Genomic DNA, 20,583 nt, shown 5'->3' on the forward strand with positions numbered 1-20,583 from the left:
CCAACAGCAGTTCTCCCCGGGCACGGGCTGCTGGAAAGCGTACAGCATTTATTTATTTGGACAGAGATGCACGCGCACACATGCACACTCACATATATCTGTATAAGAAAGACTTTTTTTCTAAGGGAGCACGGAAAGGCGTCTTGCCAAGTAAACGACACTAAGCGGCGCGTTCCATTTTAGGTGTTGACAGTGTATAATAAATCCCGGCCCTACCTAACATTTACAGGAACATTATAAAATAAGTGAAACGGCGTGAGCTGGTTCCCAGGGCAACCAGACAAACACAATAAACAGGCCGCAGAGGCAAGAGTAAGTTACACCATACTCCTGGGTCTCAAATATATCACTTTACATTAGCCTTCTGCTGTTGCTGCTCCTGAAAGCTCTTTGTTTTATTATTACTAACAAAAAAAAAAAAAAACTGGTATTTTTTTAGTGCAGATCAGTGTGAAATCGATGAGTTCCTCTGGTTGTTTGTCTTTATAGGTCTTTTACTGTATGTTAAGGCTTCTATGGAAATAATAATGACGATTAATAACGCTATATAAAGAGCTGTGTGTGTCCCTCCCCTTCAGAAGAATATTATTAATAAGGTGTCTAGCAATCCAGGGCCTTCGTGGCCAGCTAAAAGCTGGTTTTGAGGGGTATTTTTCCTCAAACGAGATACAAGATTAACTGTAAAATGTATGGGGTGGTTAAGCTAGCTTTCTCTCGACTCAGCACCCTTCCCCCAATTTTTCATGCAACCAAAATACAGTTTTGGATCTGACCGTCGCTAATTGTAGAGGACTGTTCTGGACCCAACTGGGACATTGCGGCTTGGGCTCGTCCAGGTCCCTGACAACCTGAACAAAACATGACATGTCATTCTCCTATCGACAGGTGACATCTACTTTTCTCTTCACTGTTTCCTGGGGAACTGTGCATATAGCACATGAATATTTTCAGACCCATTCCTTAAGTGCCTCATTTCCAGAATATAGACTGCTGAAGAAAAGAACCCCAGGGGAGATGGGTGGAGGACGGTGGGATTTTCAGAGCGGCACAGAGCGTGATGTTTGCAGATTAGCTGTCTGTAGCAGTTTCTCAGCTTTTAAGACCACCCACTACTGATTCACCCACTGGTACATCCTCAGAACTGAATGAACCAGGCCGCATTTGCATTTTTTCTCCTATCCTGCCTATCTGCTACTGCAAACCACATTGTACTTAAAGCTTTCTTAGCATTTATGCTTGCTGAACCACATTTTTGCAGTTTCTGCAGTTGTTTTGGCTTGTCCTAGTTCAGGATGGACAAACATGGGGAGGCTCCATCTCGAAGAGGCACCAGGTGAAGCGTCCTGGTGCTTCTACCTAGACAGAAACTGGATGAGTCAAAAGGAATATATGGAGCACGAGAATCTGCAAAGCATAAATGCAGCAGCGAGAGCTTCCCTGAACCATCCTTATTGTGTGAGGAGCAAATAACAGTGACCAAAGGGAAATTGCTTGGAAGCAAGTGGGTGCCAGTTAATAGCCCCAAACTTTTAAAGCACTTTGGCAATGCCGGAACCCTTCTCCATGTGTTGTCCAGGGTTTTCTGCACAGTAATGACATTTGGAAGCGTGGATACCAGACTGACTCGCAAGTGAAGGGTGGGGTAATCACATGCTCCTGGTTTCTTTGCCATATTTAGCTATGTCCTTTCCAGACTGCCGCAGTTTACGGGCTCAGGTTTAGTGGCCCTGCCAAGTAACAAGCTCTTGGCCCGCGCACTCCGGGGTGGACGGCTGTTGAGTGAGAACACATCCACCCTCTCCGGTGTGAAAGCAAAGGAGAGAGTTTTCTGTGTAATAACCGTGTGTAAAAGCAGGACTGAGAGTGGAGGGCTTTTTTTTCTTTTTTTATGAGCAAATCACCGCCCTATTGATGACTAATTAGAATGAGTGGGGTCCAGATGGCCAGCTTCTTTAATGAGGCCAATTAAGGATCCAAATGTTTTCGTACGGTGCCCTTTTTCCTAGAAAGTCTGAGCAGCAATGGAGGTCCCACCTTCTGCTCCAGACACAGGTCAGCAATATGATCCTAGGGTGCTTAAAAATAAAGGGCAAATGTGATAAGGAAAAAGCAGCATCGATTTTCAGCAGGGAGGCTTTATGTAATGGCTCAGTCTCTGAGGTTTATGCCAAAATCCACCCCCAAATTCCTTCTCAAAACTAAAGAGCTTTTCTTGGTAGGGTTGCCCAGCTTCACTTTCTCTTTTTTTTCCTGCTGCAAACTCTGCGCTCCTGAGTCATGGTCATGAGAAGAGCTGTAAGGCTGTGAAACAGAGTTTCCGATTTCTAACCTGGAGAGACGCAGTGAGTGGCTCACCAGGTTTCCACCCTTGTTTTGCAGGTTTTCAATAGGGTGTCTAAGCAACTGGCTCCGGGTGTTTATTTGAACCGAATGAGCTTCCTGGGGCTCTGCAGTCACAGGAGCCCTTTCTGTCTGGCCACCTGAGAGGTTTGCAGGATCCCCGCTCCCTCATTACAATAGCATCTGGGTTTCTCTTGGGATTTTAGCATATTTCTCTTACCAAAACTCCCACAAAACACCTGCGTTTTTACAAAAGGGGATCAGGGAGCAGAAAGACTATCTGACTGCCCAGCATCACGCAGAACACAGGAAATGAAGCAGAGAAAACAATCTAAATTCCCAAACCGCAGGCTAGTGTTTAGCTTAGCTGCACAATTCATCTTCTTGCTACTGCACTTTGAGAGCAATAAGGAAGAAAGCAGACTCCAGTTCTTGTAATGGGTCGGATATTTGCAACCTTTACCCCAATTAAGAAACATTTATTTGCAAAGACAACCATGCTGATGTGGTTTCAGTAGGGATGCTCAGATGAAAAACTCCTAGACCTGTGGCCAGCTCTATTTCCCAGGGGCTTTAAGGAGGCAAAATTTGTCTCGGTTGTGAACCGGTCTGAAAGCAGAACTTTTACATCGTTTTCGAGAAAAGAACAATCCATTTTTTAATGCTTCTGTTCACAAAATATTTAATTTTTACAAAACAGATTTTTTTTTTTAAATAATCCAAAGGGATAAACAAATGTTCTGTTTTAACATTTCCAATAAGTAGACTAAGACTAACTCCTTCTCTATGGGCCTGATTGTCAGCTTGGTTTCAGTGTAGCTGTATTAGTTCATGCCATCTGAGGGCCTGGCTCACATGTCTCAGGCCGCAGAACCCATCAGGTGAGCGCTCTCCTGTGCGGAGAACGGCAGGAGGGGAAGGCTGTGCACTCCCAAGTGTCTAGGGGCTATTTGGAAACGCACACGTCTGCGTGCACTGGACTGAATCAACCACAGACGTTATGAGGTTTGTGGTGTGTCTGAGAGTAACAATAGCAAAAGAAGTCCACATGAGACTTCTTGGACATGTAAGATTAATATAGATTACGTATGTTCCATTAAATATACTGCAGACTCCAGGAAAGCTGAACGGGAGCTGCAGCACAGTTAGCTCTTCAGATGCATAGGGAATAACATCAGCGGTGCCAGGATTCGTAGCTACCTGCTGTACGCGTTTATGTACGTTTCCGTGTTATCCGAAACACAGTACGTAGGAAGCACCTCACCACTGGTGCGGTCATCCGCTGCCCCTGCCACCAGGAGAAAGGGTCCGTATGGGTTTCATTTCTTCCATGAAAAAGGGCAGAGATAGGCTCTGTAAAAGTTGGTCCTCTAGAAAGCTGAAGGTAAAGAGAACTTTAGAAGCCAATGGCAACTAAAAATGTCAATATGATTGAGAAATGATTGATCCTGGACCTTGTGGAAGTATTGCTGTTGTTTTCAAGATGTTATCGAGTGAGTGGCAGGAAATATCTGTGGCAATGAACTTTTCACTAAAGTCCTTAATAAAAAAAAGGAATAGAAAGAAATATATGTCTGGAGAGAAAGCTTTGGGTCAGGCAGAGAAGGGGAGACCAAATGCTCTACCGCCTGTGAACACAGAGGCACTTGTGTTTAGATTACAAAATTATGAATAGAGTTCCAGATTTTTTTGATGAGTTTGGTAAGTTCATGCAAAGCATGTGTCTAGCAAATGGGCAACCTGAAGCTCCGAAAGGAAATGTCTACACAGATTTCCGGCAGGATGGAGGCTAACGGATAGTTACAGGGAGGCTGGCAGAAAGCGGAGAAATGCGCTGCACCCCGGCTCTGTGGCTGCGTGAGCAGATGGAGGCCTGAGGGAAGTGCAAGGCCACCTAAGGCCAGAAATGTCTCCTGGGACTTTCTGATGTATTTTAGGGATAAGCAGAGGCAAACAGAAAAAAAGACTTAAAACACTAATATTAGGCGGAGTAGAGACAGCCTAAAAACCCAGAGGCTGAGCTGCCTTTGTAGTTATTTGTGGTACTGGGTAGGATTGCATAGGATTGCATTTGTGGTTTCTATTCTTTCCCTCAGCCTCAAAAAATGTGATGAATTCAATAAGCTTTCTAACCGCCAACCCGGTCCAGCACTTGCACAACCAGCTGACCCTCCCCATTTGCACCATCCCTGCTCCAAACCGGGGTGTCACGCTGGGCATCCAAAACACATCAGGTTTTTATCCAGCTTGTCTTCAAAGGCTGCGTCACAGCACCTGGTTTACCAGATGTGCCGTTATTTCATAGCAATTGTCCGAAGTTTTTCAGGGTGTTTGAAAGGAAGGTTTCTTTTCGCCCTTCGTTTAGGCTCTCAGTTCTGGGAGTCTGGGGTCCTGGGGATGCACCCCAGTCTCGCTGGTGGTACCCACACCCATGCATTTCCAGCCTGCAGTGCCCCACAGTTTTCCTGGTTTATTTCATTCTTCCCTAAAATCTTAGCCTGGAGCTTAACCCCCCCAGCTGCCCCCAGATACCTGCGTCAATGCCTTTTACCCAAAGCACAGTACTGCATGATCGATACTGGATGATTATCTGTAGCTATATGAAGCAGCGGGGAATGCGTCTCTAAAGCTTTCGGGAACATTTCTAGCTTTCAGCGTAAGCTGGTTTGCCATGTTTCAGGTCTGAGGAGGAGTCTAACTGACCTTTAAAAGCCAACTATTGGTCGTAGCCTAGATCTGCTCAGCAGGCTTGGACACGTTTCGATAGCTCACAGCACACGCAATGGTGCTGCCTTTGCTTCCCTGCTCTCAGGTGCCGTTACCATGGCCAGGTACCTGCCCAGGTACTTTGACCCCATGCTTTTGGATTCACAGCGGGTCATCTTAAATACCCTTCCACCACAGTCACATTACCTATTAAGTAGGGATGGAAATTTTACCAAATTCCAGTCCAAGTTGCCTTTATTTTGGTCAGGTACTCCTTGTTTTGCCATACTTTAATGCAGATAGGCTGATCTGACGCACTACATGGAAACAGTGAGTTTCTGTCCACCTGTAATAATGGCTCAGGTGAAAATCAAGGCCTTTTCTCAGATGCATCCCTCTGCCTGTCGTTGGATAAAACACATTTGGGACCCAGAGCTGCCCATAAGCCATTTGCTGAGGGCTCTTTACCTACACCACCAAGTCAGTACACCACCCAGGCATCCTCTAAGCTATTGCTCTGTATGTGCAGCAGGGTATTAACATCAATCCTGTCCCTATTTCAGGAGCCCCTTACAGCGTCAAGCCAGCTAGCTGAGCCATTTCCCGGAGAATGCTCTTGGCCCCTTCGCTGTACTCCTCTGAGAGCTCCTTGGCCAGGCTGATTTTTTGGATGTTCTCTCTTAGATTAGCTTCTAGCCGTACCTGGTCCAGATACTCTGGGTTTGCAGATTTGATTCTCTCTGCCAGCTGAGTCTGGTTCTCAAGCACTGAGCAGATCATTTCCTGCAGGGCAGTTTCTGTTGCAAGGACACGTTTTGTGGAATTACTCAGCTCCTCCATCTGCTGCTGGACCCGCTGCAGTTTGTCTGGCACTTTCCTCTCCTTTACAATGAGTGAAAAACTATAGCCCTCCATGTGCACCTGCACCTCGCGGGCACCTGAAAAGACAAAACAGCGTCTATCGTGTGACTTGCATCTGGTTCGAACCCAACAAAGAGGTGTCTAAATGCTTTTGTTTCTGCAAAACTACATGCATGGAGCAATAGCTCTCCGGTGACTGACTGTGAAAGGAATCCATAAGATAAGCGTTTCCTGGTTCCTTATCGCTGCCTCTGCTCTGTGCGTGTGCTGTATAATAGAGGTATTTGCCAGCAGCAAGCCAAAGGCTCCATATAACTTCCGCAAGCGCACAGGGCCAGAATCATCCCTGATGCAGCTGCTCTAACCTCCCTCTGCTGAAATCAATAGCCTTTCCACCTGGCTAAATCTGAACCATCTTTTCTGTTTGTTCATTTAGTGAAAACCCTAGGGTATTGGGTGAGTCGTTTCTGAAAAGCATACTGCAAATCTGTCCTAATCTTCCATGAGACACCTCATTGTTTTCCTGATCAGTCCCACCAACGTGAGGCTTTTCTTTCCCCTGAATTTCGGAGTGGTTTCTGCAGTATCGTGAAGGCTGATGTCACACGTCAAGGGCAGGGCTGGAGCTGGTGACATGAGATAGCCAGATCTGGCAATGTGTCTTTTCAAGATCAGTCAGCCCAAACAGAAACTTGATGTGGTACCATAAAGTAGAAACAAGCTATAAAAAGGGAAGTATCTCCAGAAATCTGACATATATCTATACCATGTAATACAGCACGTAAAGCCGCAACGCTGTTGGTTTGAGCAGGCTGTTTGCAGACGGGGCGGTGAGGTGGCACCTCCAAGGGCTCCGGTGCGCTGCCCTCAGTGCCCTCCCTGTCCTCACTGTACTTTGTGACCGAAAACCGGGAATAGCCAAGTGATCGTTTTCCTAAGGAACATTCAAGTAGGCCTATGTCATCTGCAGCAATTTGCAGAGAATGCTGTTAATTCACGTGGTCCGGATTATTTTAACGTTGGCTTTGGTTTATTTGTGTCTTTTGTCTGCTCACCGTGCTCCCGCTGTGCCTGCTCTACGCAGGCTGCAAGACCAGCAGTGGGAGCGCAGCCAGAAAGCTCCTTCAGCTTTTGGGCAGCCTTCTTCATGGCAGAGTGGTCCTCGTGCTGCTTGTTGAAGGCTTGAGCGATATCTGAGAACAGGGTGTCCATGGCAAGTACGTTTACCAGCTTCATTGTGAGGGTCCCCTCCTTACTGAAGACCCCTGGAGAAATTAAAAACACAGAGGAATTTAAGAGTTAGCAACAGAATAAATCAAGCAAGGACTCAGGGAAGGGGTGAGGGAGGGAGGAAGGAATGAGCATGAAACCAGCATAGGAACCTCACTTATATGCCATGACCGGACTCTTCATCTGACTTTGCCACCTCTGGCCGCCTTCGTCAGCCACTTCAAAATGAATGAGATGACGTGAAAGTGAAATGAAGTGGAAGTCAAAGGCAGTATGAGTAACTCACGGGAGGCAGATGACCATTCACCTTTATGAAGCTGAAGACGATTAAGCCAGCTCGGAACGTGGGTTTTTTTTGAAAACTCTCACTTTCTGTGACTCTCCAGATCTTGTGCTTAACAGAGCAGGGAGCTGAAGCCAGACCTCCTGAGTGCCCAGCATGCTATCTGTTAAACCTAGCTGACAATCTTCCATGAAATGTGGTGTTTGGGACTTTTGCTAGGTGTTTTTTTTTCTAGGCAGAAATGCTGATTTGCTGAAATCAAAACTTTACAAGAGGAAGGAGATATTCTGAGATATGTTAGCAGAACCATTTGGGGCAGAGTGGGGGGCAGCACTGAAATTGTTGAAACACTCCATACCAGTAACTTTCAAAATTGCACTAAAATTGCGATGACTTTTTACTTTGAAATGTAAATTCACTATTGAATCATTCCTCTTCAGTAAGCAAATCCTTCCTCCTTATACAAAGCGAATACATAGGCTAAGAGTTTCAAATCCTCTCAGAGCATGCTCAGTTCAAAATAATTGTAGTTAGAATTTGACATTCAAACCCCTCAGGCAGCTTTAGGAATCGCAAAGCAGTTGCACCTATGCAACCACTGGAGCCCTAATTAAAAGTTCAGTTATCCAGCTGGAAATCGGACCAGTGCTTCCATGACAGCATTCTTAGACCATAGTTTGTTTTACAAACCTACAGAAATCTAATTGCATCTCCTGAGCAATGGAATACATGATCCTTTTGCTAGCAGTATTTCCAGCAAATGTCAGAGAGGTTTGTTTTTTTAATAGAAGGAAAACTTCGGTCTCAGTTTTAAACAATAAAATCTTTTTTAGTAAATTTCCCTGCTGCCAAATTAATGCTGAGTGTGCTTTGTTTTGCTTTTCTGTTTTGCTTTTAAGTGTCTAAGTTTCCTTAAAAAAAACGAGAAAAGTGTGGGGAAGGAAAGGGTATTTTTTCCCAATAAAAGGATGGATCATAATAATAGACAGAAATGGAGAATCTGCTCTCTAGAGTGCCACAGAAGATCAGGAGCTATGGCACTTAACTCAGAGATGTTTCTTCAGATTTACACCAGCATGAGAGAAGGAAAGTTTGTTTCTGGCCAGTTCCATCTGGTTCCATAAAATTTATTTAAAGTAGAGTCAATGAATAAGTAAATACTTCATTAGACTACATGAGGAATATTATATAGAACAGATTTGAGGAAAAGTTCAGAGAAAAATCTGAGCTAATTACTCATCCTATAGCTTGCTGTCTTCAACACTAGTTCTTGGCTCCATTCCAGCTGAATGACTATGCCTGGTCTTTGATCGAAACATGGGTTTTTAAGAAAATGAAAATACACAAAGAAAATGTCCCGTTTTCTGGAGAAAATCAGATTTTTCTTTGAAAAAAAATCTTTGAAAACATTAAAGCTTTTTTCTTTACTGAAAGCTGAAATATTTCAGCAAAAGTCTAAAAGAGTCAAGCCAAAAGGCTGCAGTTCATGAGTGAACGGCACAGAACTGGATTTCCGCTGTGTCTTGTGTTTATGACTAAACTGGCGTTACAAATGGGGACGGTCCTGCCACACTGCTTTAAAGGATCCCTCCTTATCGGGACTCTGTAGCAAGCATGAGACGCGCGATGTTGTAAAATCAGAACATCCTATTTGTTGGGCTGGAAAAATTGTCCTGCTTTGTCATATGCTTTTCCTTCGTACAAAGTTATTTTGATCTTCACTGGTGTTTCCATGTCATATAAATACTGCATTGCACGTTCTGCAGTTTGGACACTTTTTTAGGCTGTGCTTCTTGTAAACAAACTAATTGGGGGGGTTGAATTTTCCTCCATTTCTGCTGAATTTAGTATTTTCACTTCCTGTCCTAAATTGTCCCAAAGTGGCTACCCATTAGCAGTCCAGCAAGGACTGTTAGAAATGCTTGGCAGTTTGTAAAGCGCTTAGATTTCTTGTGGATGAAAAGCACTGCATAAATGTGAAGTCATTACCATTTAACCTCCTCTTTTATAACTGCATGTTTCCAGCATCTGGCAGGGGGTCTATACTATTATTTTTTGTTTCCACTGATGGCAGAGGGGGAGGCGCTGATAATTTGTGTGCATGTGTTTCTTGTGTGTCAGGGTACAATTTCAGCACCGGAGCATTTTTGGAGGAGTATCAGAATTTATTAATTATCACTTTAACCACCATGCACAAAGAAGGGTGGTGGGGTGAGGGGGGGCTTCCAAAGAAAATAGTTGAGATCTTATTACCGATGTTTCGGCAGGGCTGCCTTGCGTGCACGGGAAGTGGTTCCTGCTGGGAAAGAGAAGGAAAGTTGTGATGGCTTTTTCAAACTGAGGAGGAATAGCTTTGCGCAACGGGTTTGCTGATGCCTTTGCATAGGACTACATGGACTAGATGGGAAATGCTGCACTGATCGGGACAGGGACGTGAGCGGGCCGAGGGAGCGGCTGGGCTGGGCTGGGTCGGACACGTTCCCGGCCGAGCGGGGCGGCCTCCCGCCGACAGCACGAGGCTGGGCTCCGATCACCTCGCGCCCTCCGTTAAATCACAGCTCGTTGGGCTTCAGGTTCAGCAAAGGTATGAACTGTGTGGCCCAGAGAAAGAAAAAGCTCACTTCAAAATACCTGATAAAAACCAGATCTGAAGGGATCTGAGGAGGGCGAGATGCTGGTTTCTCTCACCTCTCCCGGCAGAGCCTATAGCTTTCCCTACGTCTTTGGCAGCTCCACCAGCAGAAACCTTCTCCTCTCCCCGTCCGTTTCTGAGCCAACATCCAAATGCTTTTTGTAAACCCTGGCTGGTTTAGAGAAAAGGCAACGCCTGAACCCTGAGAAGCAATCGAAGGTGATCTATCAGGTGATGCTTGATGACGTGCTGGCATCAAGCTCTCCCACCGGTCTTTGATCGAATGGAGAAGGCTTTTTCTGGTCTTTAGCCTGCGTTACGTGCCCTGGTATTACCACCAGAAGCTGTTACCTGCCTATCGTCACTATACTGCACACTTCATAACTCCTCCTGCCGAATCCTACCTCCATCTCCCAAGCCTGTCTTGGGACAAAATGCTGGAAAGAACATTTTCCAGTCCGTTCAGGAAGTCTTTAGAAATCAAGAAAGAAAAGTAAAAGAAAGTAGGGTCAGTTCTACCCTCTCTGTACCTCCGTTTGTTTTCTTTTGTTTGTTTGTTTAATTACAAAGTGAGGACACTAACTCTTACAGACCTTGCAACAAGGCCCGTTCAGCTCAGATACTGAACAGTGACTCCGAGCACAGAGCCAACCTTGCAGAAAAATTCCTCACGTTCCCTTGACAGTCATGTCAGGGGGGTTTTTTTACAAAAATTTTTACAAGATTTTACAATTTTTTTACAAAAACTTGCATTTTACAGAATTCAAAATATGAACAAAGGCTTTCAGTGTGAATTTGAAATTTTAAAAAGCAGCTGTATTTCAGATGAAAAAGTTGGACTGTGACAGTGCAGTAATAGGTAAGCATGATGGCCACTTAAAAGTAGCAGTGATAGCTTTAGTCCTTCATTGGAAAATAAATGAATAATCAGCAATGACGTTTGCCTTGGGAATGTTGTGTATGTTAATACATCAACGGAGTATGTCACCGTTGACAGTGACAGAGTTTGGAACGTGTCTCCCTTGAAAAATGAATGCAAAAATTGCTTTTTAAGTATGAAGAAAGGATACCAAAGAAAACTTGTTAAACATCTGACAGCAATTGTCATGGACTAGAAAACCCGAGCTAAGATGACGGGTGAGGAAGGAGCTGTTTACCACCTCCTTAATCCTTGTGCAGACCCACGGGGCAGGATTAGACCCCTCCATGTAGCAGCAGTGGCCAGCTTGCTTTGCCAGGTGTGTTGGAAAACATCTGTAGAAGAGGTGGTGGCAGCTGGGGCTGGAGGAGCTGGGGACCCCAGCAGGACACTGGGGCTGGTGGAGCTGGGGACCCCAGCAGGACACTGGGACTGGTGGAGCTGGGGACCCCAGCAGGACACTGGGGCTGGAGGAGCTGGGGACCCCCAGCAGGACACTGGGACTGGTGGAGCTGGGGACCCCAGCAGGACACTGGGGCTGGTGGAGCTGGGGACCCCAGCAGGACACTGGGGCTGGAGGAGCTGGGGACCCCCAGCAGGACACCGGGACTGGTGGAGCTGGGGACCCCAGCAGGACACTGGAGCTGGTGGAGCTGGGGACCCCAGCAGGACACTGGGACTGGTGGAGCTGGGGACCCCAGCAGGACACCGGGACTGGTGGAGCTGGGGACCCCAGCAGGACACCGGGGCTGGAGCTGCTGCTGCGTCACGGCGCGGCCGTCCCAGCGCTGCTGCCTCGATTCCCCCCCCCGTGGGTATTTGCTTCTGCACCAGGGCGATCTCGCCATGTCGCTGCCCTGCCAGGGGACACTCGCGTACCCCCTTTCTCTGCCCGATCAGCAGAGCCACGTGCACGGGGCGAAAGCCCTTTTCCCAACACGACTGCTCCGGGCAAGGACGACCGCGGATCTGGGTACTCACCGTGACACAACCAACAACTCCCCTCTCCGTCCACCCCGTGTCCTTGCTGTGTTTCTGCCAGATAAGGGGAGCTGCTTTCTTACCTCTTCAGAAGTAGCTGAGCGACAGCAACAGCAAAAGACGGACATGTTTTTCTGAGAAAAAAAGACCCGGAAAAGGGAGATGTAAGGGTAAAGCGTCCTAATGGGACCTTTAAGCAAGCAAGCCGGCTCACACCGCCAGAGAACAGCAGCAACCCAATTGCAAAACAACTGCAGCCCAAATAAAGTCAGGATTTTGTGTCATGGCACGTCCAGGGACTTTCCAGTGCAAACGGCTCCCTTGCCCAAATAGTCGCTGTTAACCTTGCTTCTCAAGTCTGCAGTTTTGCTTTCGGCAAAGTAATTGGCTTCCGCTCTCCTTCTGCAAACAAACTTGAGATTATCAAACAAATACTTTGCACTTGAAGGAGTGCAAAGTTCCTCCCCGCTCCCAGGCCAGCGGCTGGGGCGAGGAGGAGGAAGCTGCTTCCCGCATGCCCCGGGAGAAGCAGGGCCGGCCGCGGGCGAGCCGGTGGCAAACGGCACTTCCCCGCGTGCCGAGCGAGCGTCATCGTGAAAACGCGGCTGTGCCTCCAACGGGACATTTTATTGCGCAGATAGACATGGCAGATTAGGTCCGGCTGTGGATACGTTAAGCAGTGCTCACCTTTGATCTGCATGGTTGTTTCCATGCTGTGTGTTGTGGCTTCTCGGAATGACGTGTCACGGCAGGAAGACGATCCTGTGCAACCGATCCGGCGCTGCATTTCGGCACGTGTTTGCGCCCCGTGGACTCAGACAGCTCCTATGAGCATTTCTGATTCCACCCCGCGCACACTGGTTGGCCAATTTCTTCTATATTCTGTTCGGGTAGACAAAATTCAGCCTTCCCACTACAGTTTAAGACAAATTTCACTCTAACAGAGCAAGCAGGGAGTCGCAGTGCACCTGAATGGCTAAATTTGTCGGTGCATGCAGTGATGTGTAACAGCAGTGCTAGGACTCAGATCCTCCTTTAGACACTGCAAAAACTAAGCAGATGGGCATTTCCCTCCTGGCTCTCAAAGGAGCCTTCTTTAATTTTTAGAGGGCTCCTGTAATGCAGTTTCCAGCTAGTAAAAGGCAGAGACATAGGTTCACAAGAGCTTTTTGCATCTCTTTAACAGCAAAAGTTGGTTGCTAAAGAAGAAATTCAGATCTCCCTGCACTGGGGTGAATTGAATTTGAGACTCCAAATTGCTTGTTAGTAACCACAATGAGCTGGGCTGGTTTCGCTTTTTTCCCTCAAATCCCCTCCCCACTCCTCCTATGACATCTTTTCTCTTTCCTACCAGTCTTTCAACCACGAATCCCAAGTTATAGTCAGATTTGTGTTTCAGTCTAAGGTCTCCTGCCCATTCTCTTACTCATACAAAATGGTGCAATTAATTTATTGCAGTCTCACCACAGTTGTTTTATTCATCACAAATGTAAAGCTGCTGTGAAGTACACCCAAGAGAGCTAATATCATTTTAACAAACCTGCCCTGATGAGAGAAAGCTGAGAATCCAGGGAGAGCCAGTAGGCTTATAAACCTAGAGTGTGTTTCTTAGATAATATTTCTTCCAATAAAACATTATTTCATATGATAATGAGTATGCAGCCTGTTCAGTGAAGAAGCCACACAGTAAATAGATGCGGAAAAAGTCAGAAAGGACAAAGACCATTGGCAGACTCCAGAATTAATCTTCGTAAGCTATGGCAAATTAAGTGAAGAATCTACTCTTACCTTGTGCATGGGTCAGGGATGAAAATGTAAGTCTCTTGAAAGAGTGTGCATATCCAGCATAGAGATAGTCACGGCTACTTCATAGGTGTTAAAATGCAGCTGTGATGGATGTTGAGTGACTACTGCCTGTATTCAGAGAGCCAGTCTTAGGGCATGGGAATTGCCTGAGGGCTATGGATCCTCTCTTGGGAAGAGGATCGTGGATCCACAATAAAAGGAAGATCTGTGTCATGGGGGTCTCAGAACCAGAGTTATTTTTGTAGTGTCTTTTGATCAATTAAGGCAACTCGATGTGTGCTGGCTACTCATGATGCTATTTCAGGATTTGCAGGAAAACAAGGGCAGGTCAACCCTACAAACCAGCTATCTGAGCAAGTTGCCGTGAGGTTAGGTAGCCTTTTAATGAATCTGAGCTGCATTTTGTTTTGCCTTGATGGAGTTAGGATCTCAGATGGAAACCTTGACACATGTAATCACGTTTTATGGACCGTAGGCATGTGCCTAGTTTGAATCTCACTATCTGAAATGGTAGGGAAATGTGTTTCTAAATCTTGATTTACAACCTGGCTCACACAGTGATTCCTTAATGTCAAGCCGAAATGCCGAAGTGGTTTCTACCTTTCTTCTATTTGTTTTTTTTTTTTTTAATTTGCTCAGTCAATACCCGAAATCTTTTGCAGCTACATTATCCTGGGCCATTGACAAATACATGTCATTCTGCTTCCAGTCTATCTCTGTAGTCCCTCAGATTTTACTGTAGTTCATTTTAATGGCTATATGGAGCATTAAAGGGGTCTGCATATTTTTGAAAAAAACAACAACAATCTGAGATACAAAACTGGACTGTCTCACGATGACATAGTGCCATGAGGTTCCCAGACTGCTGTTAAGAAAATACAGCTCATACGTATGGTGCCCCTGCCCAGCTATGTTTCATCTGCCAGGGGATGTTGAAATTGTGCCTTCCTGGCGCTGCCTTTATTTACCACAGTGGCATTGACTTCATGTGCTGGGGCCCTTTCCACTTGGGTTGCCTCAGCCAAGGTCATCATTGCGTAAAGCATGAGCCCGCAAATAGCAATTTCTTGCTATTTCTGAGGAGAATTACTAGTTCTGTTTGCATCAAGGACTGTGAGGAATCCCTGCTACACTTGGGACGTGGCAAAGCTGACTTAGTCAGAGTTTCTTGGATTGAGCAGTAAGAAAAAAAAAAGAAGGATGAGTCACTGCTGAATGAAAATGTACTCTGTAGCTTCTCATGGAAATCAAGCGGTCTTAAAAAATCATATGATGTGTCTCTCTATATATTTTTCTGTATATTCATATAGACATGTGACTATATATACATAGACATGTGACTATATATACATACGTGTATATATATATACACACATACAGACACACAAAGATCCACATACACCTACACACATATATGTACGTCTATAAACGTGTAACACCCAGCTCTAAGTGGCGTTGAGGGTACATGCTAGGCCATGAAACCTAAATGTACCGCAGGAACTGCACAGCGTACCCTTGCTTGCCTCTTTTCAGCCTGCTTCACAAAGGCATTGATGCTTCGGAAAATAGATGGTCACGAAGAAATGATGCTCTGTGTGAGAGCTGAGGCACCTCAGATCCAGGGTTTTAAGGTACTTTGATGCCCAGCTCTTGATGAAATAATAAAACAGATGTTCTGCTCATCTTCTGTCACGTGCTCAGGGCAAGGCAGAAACTCAGGTGTTTCATAACTGTGAACCTCTGACTTTAATGCGTGTTGTCTTCATGCTTTTACTTTGAATTTCTCCTTTCCAAGCAGTAAGGTAATGCAATATCATGGGAGAACAACAACAACCAAAAAAGTCATATGCATGAGAAATACTGCTGCAAGATTTTATATCTAATAGAAATATTTCTTTATGCTGCAAAATGGCATTGTATGAAATTGGATCAGCTGATGAGGTTGTATTTAGATGATTGTGCAACTTTTACAATTAGTTGTGACACTATCGAAATTACCTAGAACAGAGGTGTCACACCCAAGCCTATAGGCTGGATGTAGCACTGTTGGAAAGGGTGAGGACATTTGTCCCTTTTCATTTTTCTGATACCTGATTCACCATCTCATGATTTCTTGAGCATATCCATCTGAAACTGAGATATTTCAGCCAGTCCTTTAAGTGTTCGTGGAAGAAGTCCAACAGACCCAGATATGTGAAAGTACCTCTCCTTTCCAGGTACTTGCTGTCTAGTCCTTTCCCTGTGCTAGGCCAAGATTTGTCACAGGTATAGGGCATGCATGGTAATGGTGGCTGCTGAAAATCTTTATTCCCAGGCTGATTTATTTTCCCCTCTCACCCATTCACTGCTTTTAAATCAGATGTCTTTATGTGTTCTTAAATTCTGCTCATGAAAACGATTTGGGCATTCACTGGCAATGTTGACTAGCTGATGCTGGTTCTGACTGGTGTTTCAGCAGAATTTCAGATGGCCGTGCGTGTCTCCAAGCGTCTTACCTGGAAATACGCTGCTGTTCCACCCTGCCGAAGGGAACAGCATGGCCACTAACAGAGATGCCTAAACAGCATCCCATAATGGATTGCAAGCTATATCTTGCACCTATAACAGGAGGCAAACATTCATGTTTTCTTCCCTAATGGCACTAAATCTGTTCAATAATTTATTCCAACTGAGCAGCTCTGCTGTTACTTATTTCTTATGGCTGTTCTTACTGTGGCTATTTGGACTCAGAAGATACAAGGCTAATGGATAAGGAGCACAAAACCAGAGAAACAGTGTCATACCTCTAAGGTGATTTGGTTTCCCCTGCTTTGCTATGCCTAATGAAGGTTTTACAAGGTGCCGCAAGCCCTGGTCTCTCTCTCCACCCCCGAGACGCCTCTCTTGCATGGTCACCACGTTACGAAGAGACACCCCCCTATAAAACACAGCTGCAAACTATACAGACAATTTACAGGTCTCAAAGATCGTATTTATGCGGAGGCTGGGCAGCGGGGAGGTTCTGAATGTCAGACCCTGTTGGGGGAATGTCATTAATCAGAGGATAATGGACAGGAAGGTGGGTGGCTGCTGATAGTTTTGGCTCATTTAAGACGGTTTTGGCAGGCTGCCAGATTGTGTGCAGAATTTTTGAAATGTTTCAAACAATACCGTCTTTGCAATGTTATAAAATACTAGGGTGGCTCAAGCGGGTTCTGAACTGGCTCCAGGCCAGTAAAACCTCAGGATTCCAGTCAGCTGTAACCCGGAGTCAGACGTGTGTCTGGGGTGGCCGAGGTCACCTGTGCCCTGTGCACCCTCCGCGGGGTTTATGCACCTCCGTAAGTGAGACCCTGCCCATGGTGCCCAGGCTCATGGAAGCCTGAAAGCCTCCGGCTCGTCCTTTCGTGGCTTTGCAACCGCAGCTATGTCCCCCTTATAGTTGGTGGAGATCCCCTCCGCCTCGTGCAAAGCGGCATGTTGTGCAGTCCTGCAATACCACAGTGCGGTTACGATCAGGTAGGGCCCAATCTTCCGTCGCGTTTCAGGTCTGAGTGCAAAATCTGTCTTGCCACAGCAGGAAACGGTGTGTTATTACGAAGAGACAGATGCTTGCAAGGACATAAGTTGTACAGTGCTGCACACTGCTCCACCAAGGTGCTAAAGGAGCCTTAGCATGAGTATGAAACAGGTCTGCAATTATCTTAGGAAAAATCTGAATTAAAAATAAATTACTCGTGGGCTTGGGTTCATGTTTTTGTTCGTATCTGTTTGCTTTTCAATGCCTTGTACCCCTCAGCTTCTTAGAAGCTGCAGTGCTCGGGTGACGTGAGCCGCCCCATCGGTTCTCCCCAACACACCCCAGCGCAGACAGCGATGCTGCGGGGAGGAGTCGATGTCCCCCGGCGCGCCCGGGAGACCTTTCCTCCTCGGGTTTCACTGCAGCCCCTTGTGCATCTTCTCCTCCTCTCCCTGCCCTCGGAGGGGGTCTGTGCCCCCCTCTCTCCATCGCTCTCCCTCCCCTGATGCTTTTGTGTCTCTGAATTCCTCTTTGCGTGGCTAGCGTTCCTTGGGGAGCGCGACTCCACTGAGCTGGCTTCACTTCTTCGGACGGGATCGGCCTTCCCCAGGATTAAGTCTCACGGATCCTCGAGGACTGAGTCTGGCGGCCCGGTTCAGCGGGAGAAGCGGCGCAGGGCTCGGCAGGACTCCCCCGCGGCCCGTCCCCTCCCGTCGCGGGCAGCTGTGCCGCGAACGGCTCCTGCAGCCGCATCAGCTCCCGTCCGAAATAACCGTTCGCATCGGTGCCGTCGGCACCACGGGTAACTCACGTGCGCTGGTGCAAGTAACTGCAGCAAAGGGGAGGCGAGCAGCATCCCCTGGCACGTAAATACTGCCCGGGCCTCGTCTCTGCTGGGTAAGAGCTGCTCCTACAAAGTGCACTAATTGCATTCGCATGAACAAATGCTCCAAGTCACAGACCAGGCTCTTTATTCTTATCCACGGGAGGTAGTCACACTTTCATTAACACGAGGGAAACTTTTCTGTACTCTCCTGAGAGCTGTAACACTAAAGTCTTTCAGCTTTTTAAGAGTAAAAGTTTCCCATGTTGGTAAAAATGATATTATTTCATTTTATTAATTTAATATTTTGTGTTTTAATCTTATTTTAGTAAAATATCACCCTGATTTTTTATTATTTTTGTTACAGAAAATAATTCCATTTCCAAATGTGACACAGTTCAGAAGGCTTTATTTATAGGAAAGTAAAACCTAAACCTGAAGCTATCTTTTCCTCCCTTCCATGTTTCCATAAACATGATTTCTCCCAATAGAAAAAACAGTAGAAGTAACTTGTCATAATATCATTCATCAAAAGGAGTCTGATAATCCCAGACATTTGAAGCCACGTTTGCAAGTAAAACACACTAAATGGAAACAGAACGCTCTAAGAATTAACCATTTTGCATTGCTTTTCCTTCCTAATATTCTAAGAAAAGACTGTCATGTTCGAAGGCTCCTGATGTGATCTGATGCCTTCTTTAGCCCCGGTGCTGTAAGTCTAGGGAAAAATACTTAAGGATGGGAAGACCACGCTATCGTGCAGAAACGACACGGCTGGGGAAGGAGCTTCCCTGTGCTTGGAGACAGAGCGAGTCCTCCTGGACAAGCCCATCTTGCTGCCGAGGTCCTTCCTTCTCCGTGCGACCGGGGAGGAGGTTACTCATTGCTTGAACATGGTGCTAGTCAGGGACACATTTTCCCTTTTTGGCAGATTTTGATTGATGCATAAGATAAAAGCTACTGTAACCATAGGAACTAAAAGTGATCAGGAGTCACAACAGTGTGGACTAACAAGCACCCAGCAGTGTCCAAATATGCTAAATAGACATAAGAGCAAATTAGGCAAGACGGTATTCTAAATGCTACCGTCCAATTCCGTGCTCAGTCTGATGTATACCTTCGTAATTTGAGGGTTCGGCTTTCCTAGATGGCTTTCCTTGTGGCTGGCACTGTTTTATGCAGTATTTGCATTCATTTCATACAGCCTTGTGCACAGACTCCCCAGCCACTAACACAAGAGCCAACACACAGACACATCCAGTGCATGTTGATGATGTAGTGGTGCTTTTCAGCTTGCTCTGAGCATTACATCTTGGTTTTGCTAATTCTGTAGGGTTCAAGTACTTGGAACAGTTTGCTTTTCCAGTTATTCAGCCTTACCATTTTAAGCAGGTTATTTTGCATGCTTGCTTTTACTGCAGGGCGAAAGCACCATTATTTTCGGCCTCTTTCTGTCACAAAAGGTGACCGTACAAAATTAAAGGTTGAAAAACCTTCTGGAGGCCTGACGAAGTAGAGGGAGGGGAGCAGAACTGAAGGGGTCTCGCTGAGTTTGTGTCTCTGGTGAATCGCCCGGTGTAGCTCTGCTCCTGATGCCCAGCCAAACGGCTTAGACGACAGGCGCTGCCATTAGATCTGCACTTCCAGCCAGCTCTAAGGCTGCCAAGCCAGTTTTCCTGATATGGACCCATGCCGTGTCTCACCCCTCTGAGCCTCATACTCACTTCGTTAGCTTTGCAGCTACCGCTGCAGGTCTCTGGAGTTACGAAGTCCTCTTGTTAATATCATTTTTTTAATTTTTTTTAATATATGTATATATATATAAAAAATATATTACATATGTGTGTGTGTATATATATATATATATATATATACTGTGATTATATAGTAGCTTAAAAGGCAGCAACATCAGAAGTCTCTTCAATATTCCCGCAATGCTAAAATAAAATGTATGTTTTCCTGAATTCCCAGAAATAATCTTTTCTGAGAAACAAACTCATGGTATATAATCGCATGCTCCTCCGTGCTGGTGAACGCACTCCCGCCTCTTATTCCCGTTCACGTTGTGAGTGGCTTTTAATGACAGAACAGGGGAATATATTGTGGTTTCACACATACACAGATTTTATGGTCACTTATTCCTAACTAGGAGATAGAGAGACGTAGCAGAGCAGTATCCTTTCTTTCTTCCAAGATACTTAGCCTCCGGGTGCAGTAGGTGGTTCAACATATTGTAACATAATATTTAGGAAATATCTGAAAGGAGAAAGATAAAACAAATAATCCCGGGGGCGAGATGATGGGAAATTGTTTTAGGAGAATTCATTTCACCCCTAATACCTGCGATTTGGGGTAGCTGAACACTTGGTTTATTGCCTCACCGCAATAATTCATCAGATTACCTCTCTCTCGCTTCTCTGGTGCTGATCCCTTAAGTGAGTCTGAACGCTGTGATTTTGCCTCGTGAGTGTAATGAAAAGCTGGTTTAGGCGCGTTGCTGAGA

The 20,583-nt window shown here is 45.8% G+C and overlaps 1 protein-coding gene across 7 annotated transcripts; it reads right to left on the bottom strand.

Annotated features, from left to right (window-relative positions):
- Positions 1-2,850: 2,850 nt before the first annotated feature.
- On the bottom strand, positions 2,851-12,823 carry LOC112982445 (uncharacterized). Of its 7 annotated transcripts, none has more exons than XM_064522803.1 (5): positions 12,036-12,425; positions 9,674-9,719; positions 6,963-7,172; positions 5,749-5,984; positions 2,851-3,710 (listed from the first exon to the last, which is right to left on the bottom strand). In XM_064522803.1, the coding sequence occupies exons 1-5, from the start codon at positions 12,078-12,080 to the stop codon at positions 3,660-3,662; spliced, it is 588 nt and encodes a 195-aa protein (XP_064378873.1). In that variant the 5' UTR covers positions 12,081-12,425; the 3' UTR covers positions 2,851-3,659. The 7 variants fall into 7 exon arrangements, with proteins under 7 accessions (XP_064378873.1, XP_064378872.1, XP_064378870.1 ...); XM_064522802.1 differs by lacking the exon at positions 2,851-3,710 and adding an exon at positions 12,640-12,823 and having other exon boundaries at positions 5,284-5,984; positions 9,674-9,716; positions 12,036-12,086; XM_064522800.1 differs by lacking the exon at positions 2,851-3,710 and adding an exon at positions 12,640-12,823 and having other exon boundaries at positions 5,284-5,984; positions 12,036-12,086.
- Positions 12,824-20,583: the final 7,760 nt, after the last annotated feature.

This window comes from Dromaius novaehollandiae, chromosome 18 (genome assembly GCF_036370855.1).
Source record: "Dromaius novaehollandiae isolate bDroNov1 chromosome 18, bDroNov1.hap1, whole genome shotgun sequence".
Lineage (NCBI taxonomy): Eukaryota > Metazoa > Chordata > Aves > Casuariiformes > Dromaiidae > Dromaius > Dromaius novaehollandiae.

Coding starts and splice junctions, on each gene's coding strand:
- LOC112982445 (XM_064522800.1), bottom strand. CDS start 12,080: ATGTCCGTCTTTTGCTGTTGCTGTCGCTCAGCTACTTCTGAAGAG. Junction 7,173..9,673: donor GCAGCCCTGCCGAAACATCG/GTAATAAGATCT, acceptor TAATTTCTCCAG/GGGTCTTCAGTAAGGAGGGG. Junction 5,985..6,962: donor GCAGGCACAGCGGGAGCACG/GTGAGCAGACAA, acceptor TTGTCTTTTCAG/GTGCCCGCGAGGTGCAGGTG.